Source organism: Mustela lutreola, chromosome 5 (genome assembly GCF_030435805.1).
Source record: "Mustela lutreola isolate mMusLut2 chromosome 5, mMusLut2.pri, whole genome shotgun sequence".
Taxonomy (NCBI): Eukaryota; Metazoa; Chordata; class Mammalia; order Carnivora; family Mustelidae; genus Mustela; species Mustela lutreola.
The window spans coordinates 85,586,483-85,606,996 of NC_081294.1; the positions used below are offsets into that span (position 1 = coordinate 85,586,483).

At 40.4% G+C, this 20,514-nt stretch overlaps 2 protein-coding genes across 3 annotated transcripts in view; one reads left to right on the forward strand and one right to left on the reverse strand.

The window, feature by feature from the left end:
• Positions 1 to 8,576, forward strand: part of MTREX (Mtr4 exosome RNA helicase) — a 98,959-nt gene extending 90,383 nt beyond the window's left edge. Inside the window, exons 26-27 of the mRNA XM_059174998.1 lie at positions 6,827 to 6,931; positions 8,287 to 8,576. Of these exons, the coding sequence (XP_059030981.1) occupies positions 6,827 to 6,931; positions 8,287 to 8,339 (158 nt within the window). The 3' untranslated portion in view covers positions 8,340 to 8,576. The remainder of the gene's footprint in view (positions 1 to 6,826; positions 6,932 to 8,286) is intronic.
• Positions 8,434 to 20,514, reverse strand: part of PLPP1 (phospholipid phosphatase 1) — a 94,226-nt gene continuing 82,145 nt past the window's right edge. For both annotated transcript variants that reach the window (XM_059175000.1, XM_059175001.1), the window contains exons 4-6: positions 19,313 to 19,370; positions 9,409 to 9,585; positions 8,434 to 8,931 (exon numbers count right to left, since the gene is read on the reverse strand). In XM_059175000.1, the coding sequence (XP_059030983.1) occupies positions 8,803 to 8,931; positions 9,409 to 9,585; positions 19,313 to 19,370 (364 nt within the window). In that variant the 3' untranslated portion in view covers positions 8,434 to 8,802. The remainder of the gene's footprint in view (positions 8,932 to 9,408; positions 9,586 to 19,312; positions 19,371 to 20,514) is intronic.

Below are 20,514 nucleotides of genomic sequence, written 5' to 3' on the forward strand. Positions count from 1 at the left end.
TACTAAAGACTGATCGTTTACTGAGTTTATGAATCACAAACTATGATGACCTATGATGCATAGGTCAAACATCTCTGCAACAGAATATTAAAATTTTCTACTTTGAGCCTTTACTCTGCTGAACTTCATGGGTTTTAAGGTTTAAAATGTTAAAGTTTTTAATAGTATATATATATTTTATTATGGTATCTGAAATTTATTTCTAATCCTCCATTAAATGATCATTTCATAATGTGGTTCTAAATCTTTTTCCGAGTATTCTTTTACTGAGACCATCATCATTTATTAAAGTGACTGCCGTGTGCCAGGCATTGTGCTAAGCGCTTTATATAATTTAGATCTAATCAACAAAATGGCAACTCAGGGTAGACACTTTACTTGGCACAAGAAAGCTGAGTTTTTTAAGAAGTAAATAATTTGCCCAAGGTAATAGAGGTGTGGTATGTGATGGCACTATGATTTAAACCCCAGCCTCTGATTACAAGTCACATGGTAGTTAATAAGTTCATCTAAGCACCATAATGCCTTATCCTTGAATTTTGGATCACCTAGGGACTTCTTACATCCTGACCTAGATTGTACCATCTCCATCCACTGACAGTTTGTGCTTGTAGGAATGGTAAGGAGGTCTGTAGTAGTTCACAGTGGGATGCAATAGCTGAGGATATCAGAAGAGGGAAGCATGACACTTGACCTTGCTTGTGAACACTGCTTCACACACAGGAACCGAGGTCCATATACGACCGCTTATGTGGTGTGAAGGTGTAAATGCAGTCATACAGCACCCACCACTCTTCAGTCTGGCATCTTTTTGGAACATAAGGCTGAAACTGACTGTTCTATGCTGAAATAATTTTAAGATTTGTTAGTAGCTCATATTTATAGAATATCTACTTCTCTGAGAAGTCAGACACATGACATAAAAATAGTTCATAACAGAGAGTAGTTCCTTTTGTTTGTTTGAAGAAAAATCAAGGGGCAACAGACCTGCACATACAGGGTGCCCTATAAAATTATCCTTGTGGACTGTTTTTTCTGTTCTTTGTACTTAAAAGGAAGAGTTGTCACAGTATAGGAAGACAGATCAGAAACTGCTAAAATTGATAAGAGTTTGCAGTTTTCCAGAGCCTACTGGCATTCCTGAAATCCATTTTGCCCCCTTTCAATTCCTTAGGGTTATTTCTGCATCACAGTTTGTGTGAGGAATCAAAGTTTTAAAATCTGAGGAATTCCATTTGTAATTATAACTTGAAGTTTGCTCTAACTCAGTATAATCTTCATGTTTTTCTGGTCTGGGTGTCATTGTATCAGCTATACTTTTTCTTTCTAAAATTGGGATGGACTATATATTAACTCTTAGGAATAAAACAGCATAATTAAACAGCAAAAGAAAAAACTGAGAACCCTGATTTACTTAGGAGAGTATTTTCTTTTTCTAGCATACTGTGTGCCTCCCCTTTTTATCGTGCTGTTACTTAGTTCTTCCATTTCAGAATACTGTTCTCATCTTGTTATTGTACATGCTTTATATAATTGGAAAAATACTATAATCAAAGCTCTAGCCCATGGTACATTGTGTCTTTACTTTGATGGGCAGAAAATGATTGCACTGAAAGTTTAAAATGCCCTTCACTCAAACCGTATTGTTTGCAGTTAGATTCTTAATTTTTTTCATATGAAAATTTAATTTATATGAAAAATTTCCTTTATATGACATTTCAAGTCATGAGCCTCAGAAGTAGTAGTTTTAAGTATTTTTCAAACATTAATTGGCACAAATTAACATTGTAATGATGAATACTGTGTGTTTGAGGGGATGCCTAATACAAGAGAAGAACTTATACTGTGACTCAGTTGAGGAATTTTCAAGACTTCATACAAATTATTATTTCCTCTATTATCACCCTGGAAAAAATGGTAAGAATGTAGTTATTTCTTATTTCTGTTAAACCAAACTAGGGTTTCAGTCTACTGATCTATGTAGTAGATCCATGGAAGCATTCAGTGGCCATTAAATTTTATTTCTGTCTGAACAACAACAGTATTATAGTCTTCACTACACATGAGTTGCTTTTCTACTCCTTCACCACAGGAGTTCTCCTGATGATGTGTGCTCTCACTTGAAACTGTTCACCATGTAGTGCATTCCGACACTGTCCTTCCATTTACACTCTTTTTAAAAATGCCTTTCAGCTGGCATAGTTGTATCCTTCCCTAGGTCAGGGGACATCAGTGTCATTATGGAGTTGCCAGTTGATTTGTTCTTAGAAATACTTCTGCTAATAATAATAGAGTGACCATTTATTAACATGTATCATTTCTGTTTTACTTCTGGCAAAATTTTAGTACTAAATTACTTAGAAATTAGTACTTGATACTTACACATCTGATGAATAACGACTGAGACCCTAGTGGGAATCAGGACTGGTGCTGTACTTGGTGCATTTTGAGTAGCGGTCTCTACTCTCCAGAAGGGGTTTAGCCTAAGCTGGGATCTTGTTCTTAGTATTTGCAGAAAAATATATTTGTGATCCTGACCTCAAATTCATTAAAACCACCTAGATAGAAATATTAAATCAGATTCAGGACATGAACTACGGGGGACCACTTTGTGGAATCCCAGAAAGCTAGAGATGGAAACACTATTCAGAGAAAGGTGTTGCTTTCTATCCTCAATGAGAATAATACTGTTCTGTTCAAGAACCTGATGAATCTGATGATTGCATGTGTGCCCAAATGTCCGTTAGTGGATGAATAAATTCTGGTATATCAGTGTAATGTAGTATTCAGCTATAAAAAGGAATGAAATACTGATTATTGCTAAAATGTGGGTAAAATTGAACACAGTAAAATTCTAAGTGTTTAAAAAAAAAAAAAAGAGGCAACTTATTGTATAATTCCACTTATAAGAACTGTCCGCAGAGACAAAGTAAACTAATGGTTGTGGGCCAGGGGCTAGAATAGGAAGTGAAATTGAATTCTGACTAATCACTGCCCCCCCCTTTTTTTTTTTTTAATTGTGACAGAACTTACATAATCTAAAATCCACCATTTTAAATGTCCAATTCAGTGTCACTGATCATTTTCACCTCAAGTTTACATTACCATTCTGGAAGAACTCATATTAAGCATAAAGTCATCCTTCTGATTATACTATTCAGTGGTTTTTATTGTATTCAGAGTTTCATGATCTAATTTTAGAATATTTTTATCACTCACAAAGAAGTCACTCCTAGCTTAGTAATACAGCCCCTCACATAGTAAATGGCACAGAATGAAATGTAATTCCTGGTCTGTCCACTTCCAGAGATAATGGACATGAAGTGTTAAGTATCTGCAGCAGCTCTGCCCCCAGCTTCATAGGTTGTCACTTGTGCATCATAGGAAAGGGAGAAAGCATTAGGTCTGTCTTCTTTATCGAGAAACTCATGTACCTCTGTCCTTTACCTTATTCTTTCTTCTTTGGAAGATGGACCCTTCCGCCCTTGCTCTGAATTTCAGGGCCTTGCTTCACTCTTTTCTCCACCTTCCTCAATCTTGCCATTAATAATAGGCTTATAGTTTTCATCCACACCTTTTTCAGCTACAAACATAATCAGGTGGTTAAGAGCAAGAGCACAAATCCTGGCCATAAATCCTACTCACTCAGTTAAATGATCTTGGGCAACTTACTAAACTGTGCCTCAGTTTCTTTGGCTATAAAATGAGTGTAATAGCTCCTTCCTCATAGTGTGAGGCTAACATGACATATAAAGAGCCTTTAGCACAGTGTCTGGCACATAGCATTCAATAAATGGGAGCTGCTGCTGTCAGTTTGTCTTGGCAGGTATTTTGTTGTCATCACCTTTAATCCCTCCCTCCTTTTACAGCAGGGGCTCAGGACTAGTTGAGAACAGACCACCTTTAGTTCCTTACCCCCCCGCCCCATTTCCATCTTGATCCATGGTAATGTGTTATCTCAGTTTGTTGAAATTACTAGGAGATTTGCCTCTTGGCCTTTTGGCTAAGATCAGGTGAAATTACTACACCAGTGACTTTAATTGCCAAATTTAGAAAACAAGACTCCTTTATTTGGATCGTACTTGCCAATTTTTACTGCTTACTATTTTTGGAACCTCATTAATATAAATTCTCTGTCACTACCTGGCAATGAAGATTTTTATGCAAGTGAAAAGCTTTAGCATAAGGCCTAAAAAACTTTAAAAAATTTGGGGGACCTCGCTGGGTCAGTGGGGCAAGCGGCTCTTGATTCCATCTCAGGTCCGTGATCTCACAGTCCTGGGATAGAGTTCCACGTCAGGTTCCGTGCTCAGTAGAAAGTCTGCTTGAGGATTCTTTCTGTCTCCCTTTGCTGTCCTCCCCGCAACTACTTGCACTTGCGTGCTCTCAAACTTTAAAAACTTAAAAATATAATTTTTCTTACTTTAAATATATAAATTAGAATTTATAAGGTAATATACATTTATTATAGAAAATTTAGAAAATATAGATATTTCTGTGAGGCACTATGATATTGGTAAATGCCTGGGCTCTAGAATCTTTGGTCTGGATTCAAATCCTGCCTCCATCATTTACTCCTGGCTCTGACCTTGGTCAGGTTCTGTATGCAACTTCTCCTCCTCCTTTTCCCTCTCTGTAAAATGAGGATGGAGACAGTACTTGGTCCAATTGTAAACGTCAAATGAGAAGTTTTACATGAGATAATGTATCAGAAGATCCACCACAAAATAAGTGCTCAGAAAGTGTTGGATATCACCCTTTTTTCCTTTCTTTGATGCCTAAATGTAACTAGGAACATTGGTAACTTTACTCTCTAGTAATACAAGAAAGTCCTGAGGGTTATTATAAGATGTGTATATATGCGATTGGTTGGATTTTACAGAATTTGTCTCTGTTCTGATTGCCATTTTGCTGTTGACTCTCACAAAGTCCCTTGCTAGGTACTAAATAACTTTAACAGAGTTGTGTAGTAGAAATCGGCTATATTTTAAGGCTGGAGTTTTTTCCTAGAATTCATGAACCTTTTAATGAGAACAAGACCAGAAAAAAAAGTCCAATGGGCTTGGAATATTTTGGCTGAAGGCCTGTATCATGACATTTTACATTCCTTCAGAGTTTTGCCAATGTCAGAGAATTTGTCAGACAAATTTGTCAGACAAATTCAGAGTTAGGTAGAGGATACTCTCTGTATTATTATAGTATTGCTCTGGGGCGCCTGGGTGGCTCAGTGGGTTGGGGCCTCTGCCTTTGGCTCAGGTCATGATCCCAGTGTCCTGGGATCAAGCTCCACATCAGGCTCTCTGCTCAGCGGGGAGCCTGCTTCCTCCTCTCTCTCTGCCTGCTTCTCTGCCTACTTGTGATCTCTGTCAAATAAATAAATAAATAAATAATAATAAAATCTTTAAATAGTATTGAACTGAATCTAAAGTAGGCAAACATCCTATAGGTAGTAGATGGCAGGGTATTATCCCCATTTGTCTTTTAAGGTATCCTGTGTGCTGGTCATCTTCATTATCAGTGTCATCCCCCAAACCTCCCAGAATATGAAAGTAACATCACTATGTTTTCATTGCTCTGGCTCAGTGGTGGGTACAGCAACGAGGAACGTTGTCCTTAAGGGTGCAGGCCCTTCTTCTGCAGTATTATCTTTGGCTCTTGGAATTATCCCACAGGAAAGAGAAGGTGCTTTACATGTGCGTGGGCACCTGCTGCTGGATTATGCGGATTCTCTTGGGCAAATGGCTTTTATTTTATCTTCATCTAAGCTCAAATTACATCTTCCTTCCTGAGTTAACTCTCCCCAGTTTCCCCTCAAGCACTGGGCACAGTGGAAGAGAACATGGAGGGCATTAAGAGAAAATCAACTGTGCACAGTGTATTATAGGAACTTGATAAATGTTGATGGATCAGTTCAGTGTTAAAAGGAGTTAATAATGGTAAGGACTTAAACTAGAGGAGTTCATACCTCGCATATCAGACTGATATTCTTCTAATATACTTCACACATTAAAAATAAATTCTCAAAACTTTTAAATTTAAGCAGATAGCTCTCTGAGAAAGGATCCCAGGCCCCTTGCTTGCTTAAGTGTGGTAGAAGTCAAATGATGTTTAGCTCAAGTGTGGTAGAAGTTAAATTATGTTTACAGCTTCAGCTTTGATAAAAACACTGATCTCAGGGAGTCAGATCCAGTGGGAATAGACTCTTTTCCTTTGTGCTCCCTTGAGGATACACGATATGGAGAAAGCACTGGTAAAAATCTAAGGTCAAGAAGAATGAATGATTGCAGCTTTAAAATGACAAACCTGATCCTGCTGTTCGTCCCCTGCTTAAAAATCTCCAGTTGCATTCTCTTCACCAGATGGTATCCAGATACCTCAGTAGGCCGCCCTCAGGGTCCTTGAGTAGCTGCACTTTTGTTGTACTTCCCTGCATTGGCCCAGTGGTCATCTTTTGTTGCTGTCTGACAAAGACCTCCTCATGCTTACAGACCCAGGTTATAGGTTATCTTGGTGTCCTTAATCCAAAGTTGCTCTCCCCCTGCTCCCAGGGCATTTTGTGAACTTACAAGAGCAAATGTCAGTACATTATAATAAATTAGGACTCTTTACCATTAGCTAGGGATGGAAAATTAAACTTTCTGATTTTGTATCTCTCCTAGTGCCTTGATCAGGCAGCCAGTCAGGTCTTCGACCTCATTTATTGGATGGGAAGTCCCTCAAAGTACTATTAGTTAATCATCGCATGTTCTTCTACCTTGCCTCTAACAAAAGTTCTACTGTTCTGGTTATTTTCATTTTACAAGTGATTTGTTTCCTTTCTCTACAGGCAGCATAATTCGTTGTATGAGGCGCCTGGAAGAACTGCTTCGACAGATGTGTCAAGCAGCAAAAGCCATTGGAAACACTGAGCTGGAAAACAAATTTGCAGAAGGTCAGTATCCAGTTTGTGGCCCTTTTCTAATCATTAAGCAAATCTTTTGAGACCTGAGTTCTTGGCCATAACATAGGAAGACATTTTCAGATGTTCTTCACTGGAATGCCATGGAGGGCGATCTAGGTTTTTTTGTTTTGTTTTGTAGTAGTATTTAAATAACATTTTAGAATGTCTCTCTGGGAAAAAGTTTCAAGATTTTTTATATAATCATTTATAAATATTTATTGTGTGCTATGTGCAGCATGGTTTTAAGCACCAGGGGAATACAGCAGTGAACAAAAAAAACACAAATTCCTGCCTTCATGGAGCTTACATTCTAATGTGAGGAGACATAAAATAAGTCAACAGTTAAACTATTTCAGTCTATAGTAAGAAAGGAAGAGACAATAGGAATTGAGGGATAGAGGAGATGGGCTAGGGCCTCCACTCAGAAGGTGGTATTGAGGCCCTTCACGTATGCCTGATAGATGTAAGCAAGAGCAAGAGACCAATGTGGCTAGAGCAGAGTGAGGAGTAGAATAGTAGAAAGGAGAAAAGAGATGATCATGTTACCCCTCAGCCCCTGGCTTTTTTGTGAAATGATTGGAGGTTTGACCACAGGAGTGGTGTGCTCTGGCAGTTCTTGCTGTTGCATTGTAGGGAGGTCTGCAGATTAGCACGGTGGAAGCAGGAAGACCAGGTAAAACCAGATGGCCAGTCTAAGGTGGTAGTAACTAGAGGCAGGCAGGGGGCCTGCCTAACCTGATTACAGTTTGTTCCATCTGAATATTTGCCAAGAAAAAGGGCTGTGAGTTAATTACTTAAAGAATAGCAGCCAGCACCTTGTCGTTCTGAGTTAGTTGCTCATATAGTCACAATCCCTAATGATTTCTGCTAACCAGTGTCCTCAGAGGTATGCAACAACTGGGTACTGTTTCCATACGGTTGATGGGGCAGGCCTATTTAATCAGCCAGAGTTTAGTTATGTAAATTTATTAAATAATAAATTTTGTCCTGCCTTAGTTCAGAAAGAATCTCACGTGGTAAGTGAAAATAAAGTGTCTCCTGAAATAGGCTGAAAATTCATGCTTTGGGGTCAGCTAACTGCCTTCGACAGTTTAGTCCTTTCTTCAGTGAGTTTTTGTGCATAGACACCGTCTCAGCCCCGTACACACATACACACACACACACACACACAGGGTACTACCGAATCTAGGGTCACAAGAGTAGGAATCTGGTTTCTAAGTTACCCTGCTCTCCTCTTAGACCAACAAGGCTTTGTGTCATCAGGATTGTTGTATTAAAACCCCACCAGAGGGGAATTACAATCTTTGTGATCTTGGAGGTTTAAACTGTCTTTTCTTTTCTCTTAGGAATCACCAAAATCAAGAGAGATATTGTGTTTGCTGCCAGCCTCTACTTATAAAGAATTAGCTAAACGAATGTGGGATTTTAAATTTTTCACCACCTGATTACAGTTGACTACAAATGCTTACAGAAATGTTGATTTGATTCTCCCATTTCAAGGCAGTTGTACTCAGACATTTTAATATGTATTATATACTTCAATCAGGCATCATCCGAAGAAAGCATATTACATACACATTTGTACATAAGCATTACATTTTTTTTAATAAAAAATGTACAGGTGGGCATTGTTTTAGTGAAAGGCTTTTTTTTTTTTTTTTTTTTTTTTAAATGAACTTAGAGCTATTAGAGAACCACTGTGTTAAATGTAACTATATACACACAGGTAAAGTGGGCATCCAAGAGGTATAGCAGCAGCAGTCCCTTAAAGGCTTGTACACCATGAAGAAAACTCTTGTCTTCTGGTTGCAATCATTTTCCTTTAGAAAGCGGGCCAGCTTCACCTGGGCACTCTGCTACCTTCAAGGTTGGTGACTGTTCCTAAAGTGATTCCCTGTCGTTGGTGTTTCATGCAGAGTTGTGTGGGAGTCCTCCTCTTTCCTTTCTTTAAAAGAATTTCTGTTCTTGAAGAAATCAGCTACATACACTGCCTACAGAAAACAAGTTATACTTAAATTACATCATTAAATACTTTTGTCCCATTCTCAGTTTAAAAACCATATACACAGTTGCAACAGGCAGTTGGCAGAAATTAAACCCTATCACAGAGAAGGGGTACCCAAAAAAAGGGGGGACTAACGGAGTTAGAAAAAGATGCTATTAAATTGAGAGTTGCTTAGTTAGGTCTTGAGTAAATAGATTTACTCTGTTAGCACTTAGGTTATTCTGCAATCCATACCAAAACGAAACTAAACACTATAGCAGTAGCCTTTTACAAAAGTACATATAGTTAAGATTTTTGTAACTTTTGGAAAGAGCAACATAGTAACATCGAGTGATTACCCAGTAAAAATTACTGAGCCACATTATCTGCCTTTGGATTGTTTTCTCCCTGGGACAGGATTTCTACTTAACTCCTCCCTGTGTTTATCAGTATCAAGCTGTAGGCTGCTGCCCTATATACTTACAACTAATATTGCAACCAGGGCTCCTTGAATGAGTCCAGTCAGTACATCGCTCCAGTGGTGTTTGTAGTCCGAAACTCGAGAGAGGCCCACATAAATGGACACAGCAACAAGACCAAATTGCAGTGTGGGGCGTAAGAGTCTTGCCCAGTCTCCCTTCATCCTGGCTTGAAGGTAAAGCTAATAAAGAAGATAGGAATAAAGAGAAGAGCTCAACATACCAACTGGAAACTTTATACATTTTAAGTATCACCACACCCCGAAAGGGTTGGTGTTTTACATGAACAAGTCATTATATATTAATAACCATCACTATTAATAACCATTAACTAATCAGAGTATAAGTTATATATAGGACAGGACTTTAGGCATTCTTATGTTCATCAACACCTGCAACTTAATCCTTTTAAATAAGCCAAACAAAAAGGGACTGCCCCAGAAACTTGTCTTTAGAACAGTTCATTACTTTCCCTATCTAGATGACTATTCAAATTGTAAACATGGCAAGGGGTGTCCATGTTCAGGACTTCCAAGGATTTCAAGGGCAGCTTCTCCTCTTGCATCTGTTGTAATTCTGATTCACAGCCAAGTGTTATCCTTAGTTCCAAGTCTTGGGACAAACTGCTAGCATTCTGAGCACAAGGTGTCTACCCTGGGCCCAGCTGCTATGTTTTCCACCCAATCTATCTAGAGATTGAGTTTGTTTAATTGATTCAATTTACTCAAGAGTTCTGCTCACTTCGGGTTATTTTAAAGGGCAGTGGAGACTACATAATCTGTATTTTAAGTAAATCTAATACTCTGCCTAAATAATACAGATTCTAGTTGAGCTCCGACCCAGCAGTGAATTAGTCTTTGATTAGCACCTGTGCTCTGTAATCTTTTAAGTTCCATGACTTTTCCCTGTACTCATCAGGGACTTGAGAATTTCCCCTTTTCTGTGTCAGCCTGCCTTTGACTTGGGTGCATCTCTAAAGACTGTGATGCAAAAGGGTTTGGATAGTTTTCCTGTCATTTCCTTTCAGCAAATCTGGTCTCTTTTTAAAAAACAAAACAAAAAAATTTTTTGCCTTATTTCTATCTAATAAGAATATGGTTTTAAAATATATTTTAAAACTTCTGTTTGGTAATTTGTGACTCATAACAATTAAATGGATTCCAACAATTTATGAATGGCTATGCCCATAGATACTGCCTACTTGAAATAGATAAACAGATCCATTCCCAGTTCTTTGTGCACTGCTGTGAGCAAATACTCATTTCTCAGCAGCTGGCAAAAACTCAGAGATTGTCTAATTTTATCAAGTGTTTTACAGTAGAAACATCTAATTGTAAAAGAGCATACCAGTTGTTCAATTGAATTGCACTTGTTAGCTGGTTAAAGTGCTCCTGACTTTCTGCAGAGCCTCTCCTTTCCCTCTTTGTTGTTGAAACTATAAAAATGTAAACAGTAAGAGGCTTGTCTCAAGATTCTGAAGTTGGGGAGATAGTTGGTTCTGGCTGAAGAAAAGTTTGCATCTGGAACTGAAGCCAGTTAGGTAACACAACCATGCCAGTTAACATTCCCCTCACTAGATTCTATCTTCATTGCAAATGTTTTATTCTTTTAAAAAGAATAGTACTTGGACTGGGGCTGAAGCCAAGTTTTGGATGTTACTCCCCAAAAGTTCAGCTGTCCCTCTTTTGCTTATTTAGCTGCCTTTTCATATATCTGTTAAAGGCATGGGTTCTTCAGACCATAAAATTATATACCTATGAATTATAAATACTTAATATGTCTCTGTTAAGGACATAGCACGAAAGAAACAATACCAACTATAAAACGGATTTACACGTAGTCCTAATCTGTGCTTCCAACTCAAAGAAAACTCAGGACTTTGAAGGTCCTTCCTCACTTGGGTTTCTAAAATCCTTCTGACAGTATTTTCCTTCCAGAGACCCTCACTTTAACTCTAGGTAGCTTGCCCCCAAATTCCTCTAACATCCCTGTGAAAAGAATTAGCATTCACTTATGGACTAGTACCTAAGCTTCCATGTACTTTAGGTGAAACCCTCACCCCTATAATAGCTAGTTTCTCCTTACACATCTACCCAAGTATAGATGTTACCCTCTTCTCTCGCTACCCGGAGATGATTTCACCCTGAGGGGGTACTAGGAATCCCCCCATTGTGGTTTTACCCCTAACCTTACCCTCCCCTCCAGGCTCTGACTCTTCTGATGACTAATGGCCATGGTGTTTATGCAGGCTGTGGTCACAAAACAGTTCTCAGCTCTAGGTGAGACGGACTAACTGGGTGTGCTTCCTGTTTTCCTGCTGTTTCCTTGAGTCCAAGATACTTAGTGTAGCTCTGGGAAGACCAGGTATCATGATAGCCCTGTTTGTCGCTGTGAAGAATCCTCCATTTCAACCGATGCCACGGACCTAACCACACTGAGTTTCCTGGACCTTGGACCACTTGAGTTCCACAGCGGACACCCCCACAACTCCAGATGTGGATGACTTCCCTCCCATGCTGCCAGCCAAAGTCTTTTCCTCCATCAGCAGCTTCAACAGAGCAGACAGTGTTGTCTTTCTGGTGGCTCTGCGTTAAGCCTTTCTCAGGTTCTGCAGTGCAGATCTTTTAATACCTCACCCTCTGGAGGCACTAGAGATTTGACTTCCTCTACCACTCATTTAACTCCTTCCCCCAAATCATTACCTCTTGCCTGTTCTCTCCTTTTCCATTCTTTCATTTTGTGGATTATCACTTTTTATTTTATTCCTTGTCCTTTAAGAGGAAAGAGGAAAGACAGTATATGTACCTTTAAAAAACAAGACTCTATTGAGGGAAGTCTATGTTCATAACTGTCTCAGAACAACAGTGTTGGAAGCTCTCACCACCGCTCTACTAGAACTACATATAGGGACAGAAGTCCTGCTTTAATGCTGAAGCTTATAATAAAAAGGCTCTGTAAGTCCCTGCCTTTAAAACTCCACTCCCCCCACCTTCCCCACTCCCTACACATGCATTTGCTAATCACTTATGCACTGAACACATCCATGTAAGGAAGTCCATTGCTTCTCTCTTAAAGCTCAGAAGAGCTAAGTAAGGAACTCTACACCCAGTGTTTGTACGGTTCGGAATAGACTCAGTGGCAGTGTCAACGACTTACAAATTCCCCTCCTGGAGGAACTGTTCTTCCACAGACACAGTTGGAGGGGGAGCCCCATCCGGACCACACTGCTCTGCCTTCTCTTTACAGAGGGCACTGAAGATGACCTATGACAGGCCTGATCCAGAGATCTGCTGGGCTGTATTCTCCCTCTGGAATTTGCAGAAGGATGAACGAGTTCTCTTTTTCAGAATGTATAGAAAGAGCGCCTACAGGGTACAGGATAGGCTACCTGCAAACTAAACTTACAAGGAAGCAAAAGCTATGGTTAGACAAGGACAGCAAGCCATGACGAGAGGTCAAAGGATGGAGCAGAGTGGCAGCCACACCAAAAAGCCAGGCGGCCAGTGAGACAGGCAGACCAAGTCCAGTTCCTGGTGGTGTGCTAGTTGTAGCCCATCTGTGTCTTTAAACTGTTTGGGGGGCGCCTGAGTGGGTCAAGTCAGTTAAATGTCTGGCCCTTAATTTTGGCTCAGGTCATAATTTCAGGGTCCTATAATCAAGCCCCACATGGGACTCCCTGCTCAGCAGGGAGTCGGCTTGTCTCCTCCTTCCTCTGCCCGCCCCCGCCCCCCCCCCCCCCCGGCTCATAAGCATGCGCATGCTCTCCCTCTCTCTCTCAAATAAATAAATCTTAAAACACACAATTTTTTCTCTGGGAGAGGAGTCAGTTGCTTATAACCCAAAGATAAAGTGCCAACTACTAGCTACCTCTGTGTTTAATCGGAATCCCATTTTTGTTCTTAATTTGGATTTCTGTGACTTGAATGGTGAGTTTTACTTTTTAAAAAGGTAAGTTTCAATTGGGAAGGAAAATAGTATTTATACACCAGTGTTCAAACTGTGAGAAAAACTTGAAAAACATAATCCCATGGGAACATACATTAAATGTCTACTGAACAAGAGCCTTCTGGTAGTGGGCATGGGATTTACTTCATGACTTCTTTCTATGTACAGTACAAGGTGTGCACCACCACCCTACCCATCTCTATCACTCTCTCAGGGCCATTTTAAGATTCTTTTCTGAGCATGCTTCAGTTTGGCCTCAACTGACCTGCCCCGTGGGGATTTTGGTCCACTGGTGGACAGAGTACTGCCAAGTGAGAAATTCTAATCTCTGGATCCCTCCTGATCCTAATATCCAACCTTCTGGTGAAAGAAACAACAAAGCAGAAAGTTCCCAACTACAAATAAGAGAAAGGGTGGAAAAGGCAGAACAGAAGCAATAATGTGCAGCTGGTCACTGAGGTACTCCCAGAGGCAAAACGAACAGTCAAGTTTGTGAAAGGAACTGAGCCTACCACTAATGTCATCCCTTCTGTCACAAGAAAAGTCAAGAGGCATGTGGGGTTCTAGGAGGCACAAACAGAATAAAATTAGCAGGAAAAACAAAAAACCATCATATACTTTACTAACCTTCACACTGCTCTGCCCACTTTTTCATCTATTAGAGAGGCAGGACAGACACCTACCACAGAAGAACTTGGAGAGCAAATTAACCACCTCCAGGCCTCACCATAGTGAGGCCTATCTCGATTTCTCCATCTCCAGCAGGGGAACCATTATCTTCGTGACCAGACGGTGCATCAGAGCAAGAGCTCAGGGCAAATCAGATACAACCAGTGACTGCACATAGCCCAGATTTAGAAAGCAAAAAATAGTTTGGTAATTAGCCTTGGGGATAATCCACCAATATCCTCCAGGAATGTCCTCACTAAAACCAGGCATCACTACTGACGCTTGTAAAAAGGAAAGTTCCAGATTTAGTTTTTCCTTCCAACAAAAGCAAACTGAGCAAGGGTAGGCTCTTAGCCACTCTTCTGCATCAGGCTTCTGATCAGGAAAATAAAACTGCTCAATGTAGGGTCAAGTGTCCAGTCTCTTTAAAAAAAAAAAAAAAAAAAGTCCAGTCTCTTAGCAAAGTAAAACCTATTGAAAATAAGTTACTACATCCGGTATTTTTTAAAGAAATAAAAGCTGCTTAGCTGAGATTAGTAGAGACTCATAAAGGCAATTTCTTACTCCTTAAGAGAACAAGGACAGAAAGAATCAATTTGCTCAAAATAACCAGATATTCAAAGGCAGAGGGGATTGTAGGAAGACACTCCATGCAGGCAGCAGATGGTTCCCTGACAAGTGCAGAGGGGCCTTCCTGCTCACCTGGAGAGAATCCAGCACTGAATCTGTGTGAATAAAGCCTCATGATAGCTTTGTAGGGCACACGAAGACCTCGTCAAAATAAACCGTGGACTTTTCAATGCATGGGGTCACATTGGAAAAAAAATGCAAAAGTATACTTTTTTTTGTAAAAAAAAAAAATTACACACACACACACACAGAGCTTTTTTTTAATGAGGAAATTCAATGTCTATTGACACTACTTAGGTATCCTTTCATTATCTTACTATCACCAAAAAAGACTCAAGCCTATTTTGCCTAAAATTTCTGGAAAAAAAAAAAAAAAAAAACTAGCTTCCAATAAAGGGTCTAACTTCTCACTTTTAAAACCTGGTTGCTGACCAAAACATTTTGTGAGGCTGGTTTATTTTTGCCTTTCCTTGATCGTCTAACACTTAACTACAAAACGCTGTTGTCTCACAGAGTTTCTTTTTTTTTTTTTTTTTTAAACAACAACTTTTTTTTTTTTTTTTTTTTTTTAGATTTTTTGTTTTATTTATTTATTTGACAGACAAAGATCACAAGTAGGCAGAGAGGCAGGCAGAGAGAGAGGAGGAAGCAGGCTCTCTGCCGAGCAGAGAGCCCGATGTGGGGCTCGATCCCAGGACTCCGGGATCATGACCTGAGCCGAAGGCAGCGGCTCAACCCACTGAGCCACCCAGGTGCCCCAGGATTTCTCACAGAGTTTCTTAATAATCTATTCTTAAAATGAGAGGTTTTTTTTTTTTTTAATTTTTCCATTTTAATTAGAGTCAGGGGGGATCAGCTTGCAAGCTAAGAATGGTTTTCACATTTTAAAGGACTATTTAAAAAAAAGAATACACAACGGAGACTGCATTGTGGACTACAAAGTTTAGGCAATATATTGTTCCACCTCCACTTGAAGACCGATCTGGCCAGGAGAACACCCTAAGGGTGACCTCTGTTAAACAGTCTTTACTCTAGACTTCAATTTCACCATCTTTAGGATTCAGAGTTCCTAAACTTAGATGTAGAATTCCATGTTACATTTAGACAAGATTCATGTAGTTCCTGGGCTCTGTTCACTTGTGCAATGCCTGGCATTAATTCACTTTGGAAACCATCTCATGAAATATTCACCAATCGTAGATACTACATGGTAAGTGCGGGTAAGAGGTGGTACAAATCTAGAGAGAAGTGGGTGGTATCAAAGAGCACTACCAGACAGCGGCGGGGGGCAAGACCCAGACACCAAGGTGCCTGGGACCCCACTGTAAAAATTAATCCAAGAATTTCCTAACAGATGATGAGAAACACAATCTGAGATTTCAGGCTTCATAGTACAGTGCTGGGAAACGTGTTTCAGTTTATTCCTTCAGTATATTCCAACACAACCTATATAGAGAGAGATCTATATATATACTGCAAAAAGAATAGTCTCGTAACATGGTTCCTTTCCTGGACAGTGAAGTAAATTTGGATTCTTTGGCAGTTGGCCAAGTTCAGTGGGCATCACTAAGAACTTGAACTAGGAATATGCAAAGTAGCCCTATCGTATGCTCCTGCCAGCCTAGGTGCTCTTCATGGGTGCTCTACCACTGTTAAGTTCAGGGCTGGGCTGCCCGCCAGAGGAAAACAATGGTCAGGATATTTTCTTTAAGAGACTTTTTAAAGTTAATTTCTGGGTGTCAGGAATTCTGGGCGGAAGTTTTGGCTATCAAAAACTGTCCTCAGAATTTGAATGACTGTATATCTCCACCCAAATCTGGGACTGACCCACGATGCCAAGATGCCTCGGGAAACAAGATGAGTCACTGCCTAAGGAACTGGCAGAGGATATGGGAGTGGTTAAATGTTGCATATAAATGCGAAAGCTGGAAAGCAGGGAGACATCTGTGTTCAGGGGCTGAAATAAAAGCTGGGGCCTACATCCACATCAAGTAAATATTTCCACTGCTTAAGAGTCACTGAAATGCAGTGCATGGTTGCTCTGGCCAACTTTCCTCTCCATAAAGGCCTTGGTCTATGACAAATCTCTTTATCTGAACTTTCCATTTTAATTTTACCTCTAAGAGCTCATACTGACCCGGTTACCAACCTACAGTTAAGGTCATTTTCCCTCTGCTTAGATCTTTAACTTACCTCCTCATACACTCCTGGGTTTCCACACAACAGGCTTACCACTGAGGCCCTCTATATATTAATTTCATGTTCTATACGGTAGTTTCATATTTTACAAAAAAGCCCTTAAAGTTTATAATTGAATGAACAGATATTTTGAGAAGGGGTAAAGGAGTAAACATGAACAGTAGACTAAGGGATATGGAATATGATACATCTGAGAATATATTCTTTACAATTAAAAAAAACAGTTGGGGGTGCCTGGGTGGCTCAGTCAGTTAAGCCTCTGCCTTCAGCTCAGATTATGTTCCCAGAGTCCTGGGAATGAGCCCCACCATCAGACTGCTTCTCTCCCTCCCCCTGCTGCTTCCCCCACTTCTCTGCTGCTCCCCCTGCTTGTGTTCTCTCTCTCTGTGTCAAATCAATAAATAAAATCTTTAGGGCGGGGGGACAGTTGCTAAAAGTCATCACCTGACCTTTACAGTAACTGGGCTAGGGTTCAGATCAAGCAGTCTATCAGCAAAGCAAGGGAACCCTATGAACACTAGAGAGCTGACTGACCTCAACAGCCTCCCAAGGCTCCTATTTCCCCTACTAAAAGGGTGGCAACCATCCCTCTTCTACTTCATGAGGATTATCAGAAAGAGTCAACAAAGTAGTTTAAATGCAAATCATTAATATCAACATTAGTCTTAATGTTGACTCTAACGGACTTAAGGACTCTCTCTCTCCTTAAGGACTTAAAGACTTAAAGGACTCTCTCTAAGGACTTAAAGATACACACAGGTGAGAGAGCAAAACACAGAAGTGGCACTGACAAGGTCTGGCTGAGGGCATATAAAACATGTTCAAACACTGAAAAGCCATCAGTGTTGTCAAAGACTTCGGGTTTGGGGAAGATTTCTCAGGATACTAATGGCTCTAGCCTTCATCTCCTCCAGACTCCATGCCCTATTTAAGAGGAAAATATACGGTGGCTCCCTTTAGAAAGAATGCTAACTTTTCCTAATGGGATATATGAACAGCGCATATTGGAATAGTATTTCTTGTTTCTCCATTTAAATAACCACATTCCCCATGGCACACTTTCAGAAACGTTTGGGTGTGTATTTTAAAATGGAAGCCCCCAATTCTGTTAATTGGTACCCTGTTGCTTCCTTGCAAAATTAAATTAACCTAAGACAAAAGACTGACGTTTCCAGTAATGGTGAAGAAGCCAAAAATTAGCTCAGTTGTAATGGTTTTGAAATCATGGGTTTGCATTTTGTACAGCACACACATCTGTAATTTTTACATTCTTTAGACTTTTCAAATTTGGTTTTTCAAATGAAAGCAGGATTCTGGTAAAAATTGATTTTTAAAAATCTCCAAGTGAGACCAAACTAACTCCCAACAGTCTATTCTATTACATATTCTAGACCTATAATGTAAGCATTAAATACTAGAGCACAAGGAGAGTGGGAAAAAAAGAGCAAAGAGCAAATTCACACAGAACCACATAAAAATCCACTAACAAAGTTAAGACAAAAATTGTAGCTGATCATTTAGGGTAGAGATGTCCCCTCTTTCCCAACAAATTTTGATAATTTTATAGAGAAAGACTCACAGGGATCGGAGAGTATATGACCTAAAGCCTATCTTCCTTAAGTGACACTGGATAAACACTCATCTCTAGAGATGCAAAATGTGGATGAAAATGTGTTTTCCCTCTTCACTGTCCCCTTTGTATGCTGCAAGTGCTGACTGGCAGACTGCTGTCCGGGTTAGCAGACACAACTGAACCTCCCAACCAGAAAGATGCTAAGCTCCCTGAGCAGCAACTACTTCTTCCAGAAACTGAAACCTTTCTAGACCCATGGAAAGCAGTCAATCAAGTATTTCAGAAAGTGGAAGGAAGACAAAACCTACTCAAGGAGTAACAACCACTGCCTTCACAGTCCACAAATTTGGAAGCTCCACCCCTGCCTTCACAGTCCACAAATTTGGAAGCTCCACCCCTAAACCCAGCAACCCCCGCACAGGACAGGGGCCCCCTGAGCTCCTAAGGTCAGGGCTCCCAATTAGGGTCAGGTCATTGCCCAGCACAGCCACCTTGGCCCAGTTCTTCAGAGCAGGGACCTGCGGTGATGACAGAGAAGCTGCTGGTATGTTGCAGAAAATATGTCCCAAAGTAAGGGCCCACATCCACTGACTCTGAGCACCAGGATGGCAGACTTGATTAGATTTCTCCCACCGGAAGGAAGCACCACCTTCATCCGGAAAGACCCTGTACGGTCCTGAAAGCTCCCGATTCACCACCCATACAGCGAGTGTGCCTGTCTGCCGCCTCTACACCCAGTAGTGACTGGCTGCGACAGAAGCACGGGAGGCCCCTCTCCGAACCACACAAGCCAAGCTCCGGAGGATGCCGCACGGAGCTGGCCGAACGGAAGGGGACCCTGAGGCGGAACACATGAGCGCGCAACCCACCGGACACCAACGCAGAGTACTTACTGCCACGAAGAGCATGCAGTACATGGAGAATGAAGAGTGGCCCGAGTAAAAAGACAACCTAGGAGAGAAAGAAGACAAAGGTCAATTTCCTTTCCTAGGCGGGCACAATCATCTTGCTGTCCTAAATCTTACTGTGGTGGAGCAGACACCTGGCCCCCTCACCCTGGCCAATTACAGGAGTGGGGAGGGGTGCCCTAGTACTGAGACTTCCAGCAGGGAAAAACCCGACACGAACATTTCTGAAGTAATACTCCACAAGCCACAACTGGTATATAAATGGTCTGGCTTCAGGACACGTACACTTAAAGGACCATGACTTAAGTTTTATTTTCTACCTGAAGGGTTTGCCCCTGAGTGCTAGTAATACCTGCTTTAGAATACTCGGAAGTTAACTACTTCTTCAAAAAGAAAATAAATTAAAAAAAAATTAGAAGTGGTATTTTAGCCCTTTTAACAGGCACACCTCTCACCTCAGAATTCCCACCAGATGAAAATGCTTGTTTGACATTTATTTTCAAACTGTGTGCTGTTCGTGTACCAGATGAATCTACACTTTCCAACATTATATTCTATCAACATGTGAGTATCGTCTTCCCACCCAAAGTGACAGAATGCTTGCAAAACTTAATTTTATGGCCCCTTTTGGAAAAGGGAGAAGCTTACTAGCATCCATGATCTAGGTTCTGCTTATGGAGCGCTGGCCATGGGAACTGAAAAGGCAAGTACATTCGGTCCAGTAAAAGTAACTCCATTCAAAGGATACATCAAGCAAATAATGAGAATGCTTCTCCTGCCTATGAATATAAACATAACCCAGAAGGGCAGGCTTCAAAGTATCTTACTTATTACACCCTGTTTGATTGGAAAGGAATTTGGTTGCCTGGATTCAGAGAGGTGAAATTAAAACACAGATCAGAAAGTCATCTGTGTTATGTTTGGCAACTGAGGGAAGGTGGGAGTGGAGATTTTCTTAAGCATGTACCGATGATGATCTAGCAAGAATTATGATAGTCTTTTTCATAATCAGATACATAGCTAAGAAAATGAATATTTTCAACTTCTAGTACCAACTAGGAATTACCTAATTAAACCTGATAATTACCATGGATTTAATCTATATGAAACAAGAAAAATAAATCACTTTTAGCCTCACCAACTGTTTGGCTGTAGAGAATAGATTAGTAGAAGTCCTTACTTTAAAT